The following is a 14,034-nucleotide window of genomic DNA, read 5'->3' on the forward strand; positions in this document are numbered from 1 at the left end:
TACCTAGCCAGGTTCCCCTGCGTGCTCCGGGGCTGTTGACGCTATCGGACAGTGTCATCTGCATGTCTTGGCACCATCGATGCTCCAAAGCCAAGAACTCCAAGACGACTCCAGCGGTGCGGACGGCTTGACGGCAACCTATCGCAACAACACTCAGCGCCCGGCGGCTCCATCCACACGTTCGACCTACCGCTTTCGGGCTCAGGCTGTTTGGCTGCTCTCAGTCAGGGCAGTCAGTCAGCAGGAGGAGGAGAAACCGCATTCGTTCAGTTCGGTTTCCCATTTTCTCTCTCTCTCTTCGTCTCCTCCCTCTTTCTCTCGACACTGCATCATAAGTATACCCAGGCAACACGACCTAATCTGCGACTTAGACGCCCGCCCGCCCGCCCGCCGACGCCAGCATCGATCTCGAGCACACTGTGTACCCCGAAAATGCTGCTGCTCGTCAGCAATGAAGAGAGAAACAGCGGATTAGCGACCTGGACGGCGATCCATCAACAGAGGCAGAAGAAGCTTGGTTCATACGCATACCCAAGAGGAAGGAGTGTATAAAAAGAGGAAGACGGCTTTGAACGACATACACGATACTAGACGATACCCAACAAATAAACAAAACAGGCCGATCCTCAACAACCATGTCGCCTTCAGCAGACGCCGCCGCCGCAGCCGCCAACAGCAACAGCAACAGCAACATCCGCGTCTTTGTCCGCTGGCAGGACCATGTCGTCTTCGCCGGAGAGGAAGTCAAGTGCACAATCACCTTCAAGAACGTCGCACGACCTCCCGGGCCCCCGCCGACCACGCCCACAAAGAATCCGCATCCGTCTCCGAGACATCTAGGTGCCGCTGCCGAGCAACGAATGCGCCAGCCATCCCCTCTCGGCCCCGGTCACCCTGTTCAGTCGTCGTCGTCGTCGTCGTCAGTTGCTACACAAGGAGGAAATGGCCGTACCAAGGGCCATGCTGACGGCCTGGCGCCGCCGCCCTCGGTGCGCGGACGCGGTCACGGCCATCGGTCCACCCTTTCCTTGACAGTTCCATCCGCTGCTGCCACTTCCCGCGCCCGAGACAGCTCCATACCCTGGTCACCCATCCAGAATCCCGCCTCCAGCAGCAGCTCCCGCGGTGGTCCTCCCTCGAGCTCCTCCGCCCGGAGCAATGGCGGCAATGGCCACGGACACAAGAGGTCGGTGTCCATCGTGTCACTGGGCTCTACAAAGGCCATGGACGAGGTTCCGGACCTCAATTCGTCTCCCGCCAAGTCCCAGCGACCAGCAAGGGGTCATGCCCGAGCTTCGAGTTTGCAGATCAACTCCCGTCTTCCGTTCTTTGGCGGGCCCAAGTCTGGCAAGGCCGCGTCTTTCTTACGTGACGCCACCACTGAACAGACGCCTGACTATTTACCTCGCCCCCATACAGCTACACACCCAAAAGTGCAGACCTCTCAGCAGCCATCACCCCTTTTCCATGCCTCTTACCCTCCCAACCGGAACACACTACACAGCCCGACCGAAGGCCCTCTGACTCCTTCCGAACGAACACGAAACATCTTCCCATGGGCAACGTCCCCCTCTCCCAAGGCTTCTCCTAGAGCCGAGCCGAACACCGAGTTCAGGTTCCCTTTCACCAAATCATCTTCTTCGCCCGATGTTGTCCACGGAGGCAGTCCGGTGGGGCCCATACATGAAGACAACATCATGAGCCCAACATACTCGGTCGCTGGCGAATCCGTCAGGTCTCTCCCGATGCGATCAAGAGACCCTATCCCCACCATCAACGAACATGGTGCGATACCCTCGGCACGTATTCTTTCAACAACCAGCATTGGCGGCACACCAAGGAGTAGTGGCGAGTTTTACTCCATGAGCAATTACTCTTCCGAGACCCTGGCATCCGAGTACGTCCAACCACAGCCGCTGAGAATGGCTGGTGGGCGATCGGGCCACAGCAGGCGGCCGTCCAGTTTCTCCCCAAGTACGGCAAAGATGCCAGAAACGTTGATGATGGGATATGCGCAAATCCAGGGTTCATTTACGCTTGATGGCTCTTTGGTAAACCTCGGACCCTTTGAGCAAGTGAAGCGGAAAGCCGTAGTCGGTGGCCATGGTGGCGGCGTCATCGGTGTGGAAACTACGAAGCGCGACAGCGGCTTACTGAGAGGCTTCGGTTGGGGCAGCATCACGAGCTCCATTGGCGAGCTTCTAGGCGGAGGAGAACTCAGCACCATCAAAGAGATGCGCGGGATTGCCAGCTCAAAGTCGATCCCCCTGTTGTCAACACCCCAGTCGATTCTTTTCGTCGACCTGCAGCTAGCACCCGGGGAAAGCAGGACGTTTGAATATTCGTTCAAACTGCCCAAGGGGCTACCACCAACGCATCGCGGCAAGGCGATGAAGATATCATACAGCCTCGTCATTGGCACGCAAAGGCCAGGAGGCGCAAAGGATAAGCACGTCAAGTCTGTGGACGTTCCGTTCCGCGTGCTTGGCAGCGTCAACAGCCACGGCGAAATCCTAGGTCACGACCTGATGGCGCCCTACATCATCCTGCGAGACCAGGCTCGGGTTAAGACCATTGATAATACAAACACAGCATCTACCACTACTTTAAATAATCATAATCACCAGCAACAATTACAACAACTACAACAACAACAACAACAACAACAAGCACGACAGAAACTATTGGGAGACAAACCCGCCGCCAACGAAGACTCCTTCCTCTCCTATGTTGACGAGCTTCTCTCCTCCCGCTCCCTCCAACTCCAAAACGGCGCTCGCGCCCCTGGCCTTCTCAGTCCAACAGCTAGCGGCCCTCCCTCCCGCCGACAGTCCAACTACTCCGTCAACTCTAACACGTCCTCGCACTTTAATCCGTTCGGCCCGCAAACCCACATGCCTGCTCTCACCGCAAAAGAGGCCATCGACCTGGCCATTCTCCGCTCCAACATCGCCTCCCACTACTCCAACCAATCCACTAACCGCTTCGAAATCGCCCGCAACGGTCGCCGTGTCGCCGTCGTCATGCTCGCCCGCCCCGCTTACCGATTAGGCGAGCAGATCACCATGGCCATTGACTTTGAAGACGCCGAGATCCCTTGCTATGCTGTGCACGTTGCTTTGGAGACAGCCGAGCGGGTAGATTCCAGCCTGGCGCTGAGAAGTGAAGCGAGTGTGCACCGTGTAACGAGAAAGGTGCTGGTAAGCAGCAGTGAAGCGACCATGTTTGCCAAAAGGGTGGTATTCACGCCAACGATCCCCGTCACAGCCACACCCGAGTTTGTAACGAGCGGAGTCAGTTTGGAGTGGAAGGTTAGGGTGGAGTTCGTGGTGGCAAGCGCAGAGGCATTAGAGAGGATGGGACAGTCCCAGATGCTGGGACAGGCGCAAGGGCAAGGGATGATGGGGTTGGGGATAACTAATATTGGAGAGGAGGAGTATGACATTGTTAGTGACGAAGAGGCGGAGAGGAATGGAGTTATTGAAGAGGAGGATGAAGAAGAAGAAGAAGAAGAAGCGGATGAAGCGCACAAGGGTAGTGAAGGAAAAGAGGAAGAAGAAAGGGAAACGAGGTTAGTCAAAGCCAATGGCAGCGCTGCTGAAGGGGGAAATCAGAAAAGCAGAAGCAGGCCGCCTATGTTGCGCAAGAACCAGACCATCTCTGAACGCGAACGGGAAAGACAGAGGAATGCTATGCAGCAGCAGCAGCAGCAGCAGCAGCAACCGCATCCCTTGCTGGAGGAGATTTCGAGGGATGATAGGGGCGGTTTGATTTTGGTGGCGGCGGAGAACCTCATCTGCGAGAGCTTCGAGGTCGCAGTACCGTTGAAGATTTACGGTGCTGTTGGTACGGGGCTGGAGAAGTTGGAGAGGGATGAAGCTACGGAAGAGGGGTTACCTGTGTGAATGGTTTTTTACTCACCAGGTACATGGCTATTTTGGAAGTGAATGGATGATTACGACATGGCAACGATGGGGCCAGAAAAAGTAACAGACGCAAATGAACATATGGGTGATGGATGGGCTAGGCTGGGCCGGTCGGACAGACAAAAGCTACTTTGAAGAGACGGAAAGGCAAGGAAGAGAAAAGGAAATCCAGGCCTTGTTAATCATATGATGTCTCGAGATGAACTTTTCTGGTAGATACCTAACCTTTCTTGGGTGATAAGGAACAATGAAACAGGAACGTTACCAGCAACCGGCGAGTGCTGGAAAGCCCTTGCTTTTGTTCAATCACAGCTGTGTAAGTACTTTTAATTCAAAGATTGCACTCGGTCTTCACCGAGGTCAGCAACAAGGTGAAGATCGACGCCCACGGACAGCTTTGTGAGACGCAGGTATCTGCAGGGTATCACCGCTTGTTGTCCCCGACATCCCAAGAATTTCACGATCCTGAATGGTTGGCGACAGTGACATCATATGGAATGGTTTCGCCGTCTCCGCCAATTACAGTCGACTTCTGCAGTGGGACGACAGCGACCCCCCAGTTAGGGCTGATGCTGTACCAATGCATAGGACCAGCACAACAACAAGATTCGAGAAGAGGAAAGTGATATTCTTTTCGGGGGGGACACATTGTGACCGAAAGTGGATTTGGTTGGGCTCTGCTTGGGTACGGTAAAAAGATGGCTGGGCATGAAATGAAGCTGGCTGGACAGCCGAGAGCAAAGCTGGGCAACAACAGCCATTCCATTCCGCTTTGGACGGGATGCGAGCTTCGCAAGGAAAGACAATCTGCTGTTTTCACTGTTGATCATTAGGTGGATAAATCTTCCTTTTCCTCTTTTTATTGTCTCTTTAGGGGTCTCATGGTTTGTCTCCCTCGACTATCTTGAATCAGTCCCCCATCATTCACGAAGCTTCTTCGATTCGATTTACGAAGGCCTCGTGCCCTTTCAACTGGCAAATTCCCGAAAGAGCCGGCGTTTGGGCTCCGTCCAAGTGGAAGTTCCCTGATTTTTTTCAGTCACTTTTTCTTTTTTGGGAGGGGGGTTCATTGTTCGGCTTGTGGGGCACCCCGTTAGGCCGTCACTTACACCAAGGCCCTGAATATCATCGGGCAAGCATCACCGTCGTCACCGGGAGTTCGTATTCCATACCTACATATACGAGTCTTTTCTTCTTCATCAACTCGCTGTTGTTCCCATTTTCATGGCTACATAGTAGAAGATCCAAATTCGAGTCAACTCAACCTACTTGCCACAATCACCAACAACGGCAATACCAACTGAGGTCACACTACCACTTCTTCTCGCCTTTTCGTGCCTTGGCAGTCCGCATCTATCACTTCGGTAGTCAAAAGAGGCTTATCATTACACAACCACGAGGCAAAGGAAGAACGCCGCGGTACGACACTAGAAGCTCGGTCGGAACGTCCTTTACGTGTATCATTACACAGCGCCCGGGGAATTAATCTATCAAACACCTCGGCATTATCCAGGCGACGGCAAAAGTGAAAGGCCTCGACAGCAAGAGGGCAAAAGGGTCGGTCTCTAGTTTCCGAGGTTCGACATCACACAACTTTAAGGTTGGACGTTGACGACTTTGCTCGTTGGCAAGGAGGTTATACGAACTGGACGCTTCGAAGCTCAAGAAGAGAAGAGATTGAGGGTACTCATACCAGCTCGTGGTCAAGTACGTCAGGTCGCCGTTAATAAACGGACGGCATCAGACACATAACTCGATTCTTGGAATCTTCACATTGCAACACAACAAATCTTTCATCACAACGACTCAAACATGGTCCGCTTCATGGACGAACAAGACGCGCGTGCCCGCCGCGGCCGCGGTCCCTCTCCAACCCGCTCTCATCACTCCAGTCGCGACAGAGATTACTCCCCCGATTTCATCTCTGGCCCCGGCCGCGCTCCTCGTCCGTATGCCAGTGGTGCCATCCCATCAACAGCAACAGCACATCCAGCACCGCCACCCGTTCCCTCCCCACCACTTTCTCCTCCTATCTCTTACCGCACCGGATCGGGGCCAGGGCCAGGGCCAGGAGGGTACGTCTACGACGACGGCCGAGACCGAAATGGCACTCCGCTCCGGGGTAGAGACCGCTCCTGGGAGCGCAGCTCCGGCATTGGTACCAATCCCCCCGTCGCAGCGCGAACCATCAGCGTCAGCAGGAGCAGAAGCCGGTCCCGCGGCCCAAGCCTAGCTTCAGCCCCATCGGCAGCGCCCGGCACTCGCGAGCGGCACATTGTCCGTGAGACCAAAATCTACGGCGGCCCAGAACTGCGTGATCCCGAGCGAGCCGTCCAAGCCCTCGCGGTCACCGACGCCCGTCGGGCTCGCTCTCCCAGCCGAGACAGCCGTATCAGCCGTGGCCTGTCTCGCTCTCGCTCCCGCTCCCGCTCCCGCGGCGCTCGCAGCATCTACACCACAGACGACGAGTCAGACTACCCCCGCTCTTCCCGTCGACGACGCTCCCCTTCATCCCGCCGTTCCCGCTCTCGCTCTCGCTCCCGCCGCTCCCCCAGCCCAGCAGCAGCACCCCTCCGCAAAGCCAAAGACCTCTACTCGTCTACTTTTTCCCCCTCCACCACCGCCTTGGGCGTCGGCGTCCTCGGCGCCATCGTCGGCGGACTAGCAGCGCGCGAAGCAACTGAGAAGCACGCACGTAATAAATCGTCTCATCACAATGGCAAGAAATCCCACCACGACAGCCACAGCAGTAGTTCCAGGAGCAACAGGAAGAGCCAAAAAGAAGAAGAAGAAAGAGAGCGTAAAGCGGCGCTGATTTCCACTATCGTCGGTGCTGCTGTTGGAGGGTTGGGGGCGAATGTGATTGAGAAGAAGTTGGAAGAAAAGAAGAAGAAGAAGAAGAAGGCGGGAGAAGAAGAAGAAGAAGAAGAGAAGAGAGCGAAGGAACGGGGAGGAGGGGGGTATCGGGAGTTGAGGGATCGGGATCGGGATTTGGATTTGGATGATGATGATAGGTATGATATTAGGGATAGAAGAAGGAGTAGAAGTCGACATGGTGGTGGTAGTGGTAGAGGAAGTAGCAGTTTGGATACGCCGGCGTATTCGGATGATGATGAGGGGTATTATGGGAGTGCGGGGAGTGCTTATGGGGTTGGTTCGAGGAGGGGAGGGGGGACGACGACGGTTAGGGGAGGACGTTGAGAGAGGGTTTTGAAGGTGGGATGATGATGGGTACTAGGTTGAGTTGGTTTAGTGATGGCTGTTGTTTGACGACCCTTTCTTCTATAATGTTGCCTTTTCCGACCTGGAGGACAATTCCATGATTTGAGAACAAGCTCAGCGCCTCTTGTGTATTATTTGAAACAAGTAAGAAAATCAGTAGGGGGTCACTCTTCTTCGAGCAGGATCGCTATCACGTCCGCGATGAAGAGGAGTGGGTGTATTTTGCTAATATGACAGAACTAGGTGTACTACAAAAATGAGGAAGCCTAAAGGTAACGAGAAAATTAAAAGACTGGAGAGTAACAAAAAAGGGAAAATAAACCAAAAATCCATTCCAAAGTATGAATGAAGTATAGGAAAAGGTAAATATAAGAAAAAAAAAATCGCAAAAGAAGATGATCCGACCCAGGCTCGATCTGGGGACCTTCAGTGTGTTAGACTGACGTGATAACCAACTACACCATCGGACCGATGTCATTTGTTGAAATCGGAGTTTAAACGTGGCTGCTATCAAGTTAATTTCAAAAGCGGCCCGAGCGCCCACCCATCCCGTACAATCCACCATTCTAAACTTGCCTAACAACTTCCTCGACGGATAGTCACCTGGACACTCTTGAGACTGGCTTCATCTCAAAGCTTATGTTGCACGGACAAGTATTATTGGGGCAAATTATGCGGTGCATTTGAAGCAAAGATAGTGTGCAAAACTGCACTAGAGGTACGTAAGCGAACATCCATTCCCCTTTCGGGACAGCTCCTTCAGTCTTCTCCGAGCTATACAGGAACAAGAATATTTGTCTATTATCGCAAAAAAAAAAAAAAAAAAAACTAGCATCAGTTCAGTTACACATCATCACCAATCAACAAGTGACATATCCATCTGTCATTTCATCGACAATGATTTCTCTCTACCCATGAATCTACACTAAGACTGCCTGATAGGCCAATCCTCCCCCCTCCCCCCATCGTCCGCATCCAGCATGTACCGCTGCTGCACCTGTTCCCTCAACCTCGCCGTATACGACTGCCTCCTCACAGCAGCAGCAAGATTCGAAGTAGAAGCTGATCTCGGCAATGATGATGATGGCGACGCCCCTGGACCAGCTACTATTCCTGTCTCCGTCTCCGTCTCCGTCCCCCTCCTTCGTACCGGCACTCTAGTCGAGGACATCCCCCTCTTTAGCCATGCCTCTAGTGTAGGAGCTGGACTTGGTGATTGTCCCGTTACGGAGGAGCCCCGGGGCCGGGCCCGGGTCTGGGCTTGCTGCTGCTGTCGCTTTTGAAAAGGTCGTCCTCTCTTTTCGTTCTCATCTTCTTCTTCTTCTTCTTCTTCTCCTTCCGCTGTTCCGCCACTTCCTCCCCGTTTAAGTTGACTCCCATGTTCACTTGCTTCCAAACGGTCGGTTGGTACAGTAGGAACTGGGGGAGTAGACGGCGAACTAAGCGGCGACGAAGACCATCCCTGCGTACTTGGCGTCGGACTAGGACTTGGGCCGGGGAAGATACTGAGCCTGTTATTACGGTTGTTGCTGCCGGTCTTTCCCTTGTTAGCAGCAGCAGCAGCAGCAGCCCCCGACGGTGGCGGATCGTCTAGCTTAAAGCCTGAGGAGCTCAACGGCTTTGCATCATCCTCATAGCCGGGTATCGTAGGCGGCGCCCACTTTGGTGGTGCAGGTGGGGCGGCCCGTACAGGTGGTGGTGGTATCGCTGAGTTATAGCTCACAGCATAACCTACCCCCATGGCCTCGTCGCCGCTGTTTTGGCGGTCTTTGAGCTTGACTGGACCAGTGCCTACTCCTGTCCTGACACTCTTCGGGCGGGGTGGGAAGGGAGAAAGCAGAACTGATGCTGCTGTTGTTATTGGAGTGGGAGCCTGAAGAACCGGATTTTCGGGGGCGAACGGGAAGGTTTCTGCTGCTGCTGGAGGAGGAGCAGGAGCAGCTTCTTTTGGAGTAGACCGAGATCTAGACCTAGCTCGCGGAGGAATTGGAGGCGGTGGTGGTGACAATGCTGTTCTGCCCTCCATAAGACTTCCTCCCCGCGAGCTGGAGGGTAGCCCGCCATTTAGGCCGTCGTCGTTGTAGACGCTTTCGTCTTCGTAGTCGGATAACTTGATGGCTGACGTCGCCATTGTCGAACGTGATGCCACGTGGGTCCGGCCAGAACCGGCGGTGGAAAGGTTGTTTGTTGATGCTACCCATACAACTGGGCTGTGATAGCTTTTTGTGTTTTCCCTTGTTGAGATACTCCGACTGTTACGGCTACTGCCACGAGAGCTGAGGCCACCTGTAACATCACGAGCAGAACCACTATCACGAACAGAACCAGCATACACCACCTCCCCACCCTCTTTTCCCCCCCATTTTCTTCCCCTATCCCCTCTCCTCCTCCTCCTCCTCCTCCTCCTCATAAACATAACAACCGATAACCCCGTTAAAACCGAACTCCCCGCCACACCACCCACCGCGGTCCCCACCAAAACTGACATATTCGTACCCTTTTCACCACTATCGTCCTTCGCAACCGCAGCCATGCTCTCCATCACCCTTCCAATCCTCTCCTCGGCGCTCTGACTAACCCTGCTCACTCTCTGCTCCGCACTCTGGCTCATACTCCTGCTCATTTCTGTCATCTGTCTCGACAGATCCGCGACTGCTTGCGTCGCAACTCGACTAGCCTGCTCAGCCGCTTGCTGTGTGATCCTTGCGCCAGCTAAGCTCTGTTCGGTCTGGCTTAGCCTCTGGGAAGCCTGGGCGAGGGATTGGGAGGCTTGTTGTAGCGATTGCGAGAGTTGTTGGCTGGTTTGTGAGCTAGCTTGAGAGAGGGCGGAGAGTTGGGAGGAGAGGGAGGTTATTTGGGATTGCAGGTCGGCGACGGCGTTGTCATTATCTGGGTCGGGGCCTTGGCGGCGGTGTTGGACATGGAGCAGGGAGGGAGGTGGGGTTATGGTTGAGGTGAAGAGGGAGATGGTGGTTATGGTTATCGTAATCGTTGATGGTGGCGGTGGTGATGAGAAGAGATTTGTCGCTGTGTCGTCGTGAATTTCTCTCTCGGCCCACCCCTGTGGCGCCTCATGCTCTGCTTCAACATGGCGGCCATCCTTCAAGGCACAGCTTGAAGATATTAAGAAGTTTAATACAAAAAAGAAGAGAACGAAGGTAGTGAAAACGTTAAACGAGTGATTAGCGGCCATGGCTATGGAAAACGTCTACCGCCAGCGGGAGAGACGAAGTGAGAAAGAGGGTTTGTTGTGGGCTAGCTAAGCATCATCATGCTTTCGCCCAGCGAGCCAGCCTGTGCTGCCTGGTCCCCTAATGACGGGTGGGTCGAAGGGGGGAAGCGAAAGAAGAGGAAGAGAGAGCGTTGAGAGCATGCGGACGACATGACGAGGGTGAACTGGGATCCCCAGAAGTTTTGTTCTTCGGTCCTTTCAGGACGTAGCACGGAAAGCGGGTTCGTCACTCCCGAGGAAGATGGGTGACAGAATTAAAGAAAATGGTGTGTCATTGACCAGATATGTCAGGCTTAGTCGGTACCAGAGTGAGAAGAACCATCATTCATGCTTTGGGACAAGGATGATTCCTCTTCCCATACCCAGTAATCCAGTGGCATGAACGGTGGGAGGCTAGATTCGCGTTTTAGAGAGCCCTTCTCGGTTGAGAGCATGTTCTTGAGGCATGCTTTTGGGATGCGTAGTACCACTGTCAGCATCGTGCAATGCCGAAGTGCAGGGGGGTTCGCTTCCAATGGTACCGTTACCATGTCTGAGAACTCGAAACATCTTTGATTATGCGCCGGCTTGGCTCGTACCCAGTTTCCATGCGACAGCCAAGCAAGGGGTTCAAGGGGTGTCACCTTTTGATCAACCTACCGAACACCACAGTTGATGTCTCAAGCACACGGGCTATTGCCCCTGAAAGAAGAAGCCAGTTTTGATATTTTAGTACCCTAGTCGTTCGACCTCTCTAAACCACATAGATATATCGCCTCTAGAAGCTCACCAAGCCGGAATCCAATCCCATGGTGGCCATGTGTAGTGTACTTGCCTTGGCGCGCCAAGATGGCTATGCGCTCCTCATAATTGTGCGCAAACTTATCGACAAAGCCATCTCCATCCCACCAACGCCGGCCTAACATGCAATCCAATATTTATTTTCATTGTCACGTTATCCCTCTTTGTCGAGGTTCAACGACGCATGCCCACCGCACTGGGTGAAGCATGTCCTCCCCAGTCCCCATTCCTCTGCCATTACAACAGTTTTGTGCCCTCGGTGAGTATGTGCTGAAGCTGCGGTTGTGGTCAGGGTTCGACTTTCGTTACCGTACGGTGCCAAACACGAATCACCAATTCGAGCAGTCCAGCCTCCGCTGATAGTCGAACATTGATCAACCGGATAAGAGGTTGATGGATCGACTTTGTTTGCTCAATTGCCCCGGTTTTCCCCCAACCCATTCGCTGTTTCCACGGTTTAAACAGGCAGTTTGAACTTCTTGCCCTTCATGACAGTCGTATAGTACACCCAGAAGAAGTCGGTGTAGAGCAACGTCTGGATGATGCCCGCCGCAACGGCAATGTAGTCAATCTTGTGCTTCGGCTCGGTAACGTAGCGGTAGATCCAGTTGGGGATATACAGAGCGCGGTAGAGACCGAGGGCAAAGATGTAGTGGGTGGTGATGGTCTCGGCCTCGCCGGTACGCTGGAGCATGAAGAGCTGCGGAAGGATGGCGACAGACTCGAGCCAGATGGAAAAGGCCCACATGATTTCCCAGAAGTTATACTGGTAGGGCAAGAGGATGGCGAGAACGGCAGCGAAAGCCAGCAGGTATTGGACCTGGAAGGTGTCGAGACCGGGATCGTTGGTGGGCTTGTAGGCGCTGACCATAAGGTAGATGATGTAGCCGGAGGAAGCAATGAAGAGAATCTTGAAGATGATGTTGTAGTAGCTTGTCGTCCAGAACAGGTCTGTCAGTAGATCTATGTCAGCCAAATGGTCTACCTAGGTGGAGGGACCGCAGCGCATAGCTATCTATAGCTTTCAAGGGATGGCGTACCGAGATAGCGGGTGACGTAGACGATGAAGTAGATGACTTGCGACTTGAAAGAGATGCCGGCGCAGCTCTGTGACAGTAGTGAGTTAGCATTGCCTGTCTTGAGGGTCGGGATGGATGGCCAGAGGTCGAGTTGTGTATACCTTCAGCTGCGTCATCTTATGGAGAAGGATAAGAATAGAAGCCAAGTGGCTAAAGTCCGCTGTGCCATGGCGACGAGTTAGTTAGCAATCCAGCTTCGACTTGTCCTTCCTCCAAGATAAGGTAAGCATACCGGCGACGCGGAAGATGTTGAGCGACATGATTGCGAGCTTGTCGTCGATGTGCCCCTATGGCGGCAGTTGATGTGCAAACAAGAGAGTAAAAGGCTGCAACCGCAGCGGCGCCGTGTGTGTAGCTCAGCGGGTAGCTTTTACTGAGCTCGGGAAGAGGGACCGGTGGTGATGGAACCGTTGTGGTTTTGGTGTAGTGCTGGTCTGGATTGGTTGTCCGTTGCCCGGTGGCCAAAGTTGTTGTTGGTGTTGTTATTGTGGTTGTGTGGGTTGCGGTGTGGGAGGAAGATGATGCCGATGATGGAGAAGTGAATCGGATAGATTCGGTCCAAGATGATGGATGTTTGGAGGTCTTCTTTCAGCGAAACTTCAGTGGGCTGAGCCTGTGGAGAGTAGGTGGTCTCACTGGTGTCAGTCCCCCAAAAGGACACGAACGCGGTTCGGGGCAAGAGCAGTGATCTTGGAGTGCCCGTCCGGTGGCTAGTCTAGGTGCCCCGGGCCCTGCACGCCCAGACGCCCTGTTCGCGGGAACGGTCGTGGTGCATGGGGCTAAAATCGGACATTTTACCCAATCAGATGTCGTAGGAAGCCATTTAGGAGCATGGTGCCCCTGGCGACCTTGCTTGTTCCTTGCTTCCTTCTCTCTGGAACATCTCCACACTGTCGATCCAGCCTGAATACAGAGGCGGGTTATATCTAGACTACCCCCTTCCCCTATATCTAGACTACTTAACCGCTTGGGGTAAGAGTACGAAGCAGGGGAGCTGGCACGTCAAATATTTTGTGCGTGCCGGGCGTGCAGGGGTCCCTGTCATTGAAATCCCCGCAAAAAAGTAGGGTTTCTCATACAGACTGGCCCCGTGTGCCTATACGTACCAAATCTGTTAACGCATACCGCTAAGGTATATCCAATTGTACCCTATATCACTAAATTCGTATATAGTATTAAGAAGGAGAAGTATATAGAGAGGAGAGGAGTATTTATTTTTTATAGTCTTTTTCTAGAACTTTCTAATTTATATAATTTTATAATTTACCTTATATATATATATATAATTATATACTCTATTACTCTAGCTCTAGCACTAGCGGCTACCTAAATAGGGGTAATAAGGGTATATAAATAACTTTGCAAAGGATACTAATTAGTAAATTAATACTAAAGATACGGGGAGTCTCTATTACTAGTACTGCCGGGCTATTATAACCTCTAACGATATATTCTTCCTCCTAGCGAGAGGGTAAACGGTCGCTGGGCTTTATACCTTTTTAATTCTTAATAAGGTTTATTTTTTAGCCAATTGTAAGAGGGGGTTAGTATTGAATTACGTAGCCTATTTGACCTACTTAATTGTTAGTGCTAGGGGTAGAGTTGGGTTAGGTAGTTTATAAGGGAGTAGGTTTTATAAATTAGAGAAGTAAGTCCGTTGCCTTCTATTTAGCCTTCTTCGTTCGTTTAAAAATTTTAGGGTCCTTAATATACTATTTAGGGTTAATTATTACTTAATTTTATTAGTAAATAGCTTTTAATATTATAGGTTGAAAAAAGATAGGAAATTACTAAA

General features: G+C 52.7%; 4 protein-coding genes and 1 non-coding gene across 5 annotated transcripts; 2 read left to right on the plus strand and 3 right to left on the minus strand.

Moving 5' to 3' along the window:
- The first annotated feature begins 363 nt into the window (after window positions 1–363).
- NCU06774 (intracellular protein transporter) lies at window positions 364–4,297 on the plus strand. The gene has a single exon (XM_958522.2). It carries the CDS (start codon window positions 636–638, stop codon window positions 3,903–3,905), a length of 3,270 nt encoding a protein of 1,089 aa, XP_963615.1. The 5' UTR covers window positions 364–635; the 3' UTR covers window positions 3,906–4,297.
- A 332-nt stretch (window positions 4,298–4,629) lies between these two features.
- On the plus strand, window positions 4,630–7,446 carry NCU06773 (hypothetical protein). Its single transcript, XM_958521.2, has one exon. The coding sequence runs from the start codon at window positions 5,739–5,741 to the stop codon at window positions 7,125–7,127; it is 1,389 nt and encodes a 462-aa protein (XP_963614.1). The 5' UTR covers window positions 4,630–5,738; the 3' UTR covers window positions 7,128–7,446.
- A 98-nt stretch (window positions 7,447–7,544) lies between these two features.
- On the minus strand, window positions 7,545–7,618 carry NCU15268. The gene has a single exon. It is a non-coding gene; the product is annotated as a tRNA-Val (tRNA).
- A 366-nt stretch (window positions 7,619–7,984) lies between these two features.
- On the minus strand, window positions 7,985–10,889 carry NCU06772 (hypothetical protein). The gene has a single exon (XM_958520.2). It carries the CDS (start codon window positions 10,339–10,341, stop codon window positions 8,074–8,076), a length of 2,268 nt encoding a protein of 755 aa, XP_963613.2. The 5' UTR covers window positions 10,342–10,889; the 3' UTR covers window positions 7,985–8,073.
- A 169-nt stretch (window positions 10,890–11,058) lies between these two features.
- Window positions 11,059–12,898, minus strand: NCU06771 (ER lumen protein retaining receptor). Its single transcript, XM_958519.3, has 4 exons — window positions 12,472–12,898; window positions 12,341–12,399; window positions 12,201–12,267; window positions 11,059–12,111 (listed from the first exon to the last, which is right to left on the minus strand). The coding sequence occupies exons 1-4, from the start codon at window positions 12,497–12,499 to the stop codon at window positions 11,618–11,620; spliced, it is 648 nt and encodes a 215-aa protein (XP_963612.1). The 5' UTR covers window positions 12,500–12,898; the 3' UTR covers window positions 11,059–11,617.
- Window positions 12,899–14,034: the final 1,136 nt, after the last annotated feature.

Source organism: Neurospora crassa, linkage group II (assembly GCF_000182925.2).
Source record: "Neurospora crassa OR74A linkage group II, whole genome shotgun sequence".
NCBI lineage: Eukaryota > Fungi > Ascomycota > Sordariomycetes > Sordariales > Sordariaceae > Neurospora > Neurospora crassa.

What these genes read in the sequence shown, in the direction of transcription:
- NCU06774 (XM_958522.2), top strand. Translation starts at nt 636, where the DNA reads ATGTCGCCTTCAGCAGACGCCGCCGCCGCAGCCGCCAACAGCAACAGC.
- NCU06773 (XM_958521.2), top strand. Translation starts at nt 5,739, where the DNA reads ATGGTCCGCTTCATGGACGAACAAGACGCGCGTGCCCGCCGCGGCCGC.
- NCU06772 (XM_958520.2), bottom strand. Translation starts at nt 10,341, where the DNA reads ATGGCCGCTAATCACTCGTTTAACGTTTTCACTACCTTCGTTCTCTTC.
- NCU06771 (XM_958519.3), bottom strand. Translation starts at nt 12,499, where the DNA reads ATGTCGCTCAACATCTTCCGCGTCGCCG. An exon ending in ATAAGATGACGCAGCTGAAG is followed by an intron (nt 12,268 to 12,340) that starts GTATACACAACT and finishes CTACTGTCACAG; the next exon opens with AGCTGCGCCGGCATCTCTTT. An exon ending in CTACGTCACCCGCTATCTCG is followed by an intron (nt 12,112 to 12,200) that starts GTACGCCATCCC and finishes ATCTACTGACAG; the next exon opens with ACCTGTTCTGGACGACAAGC.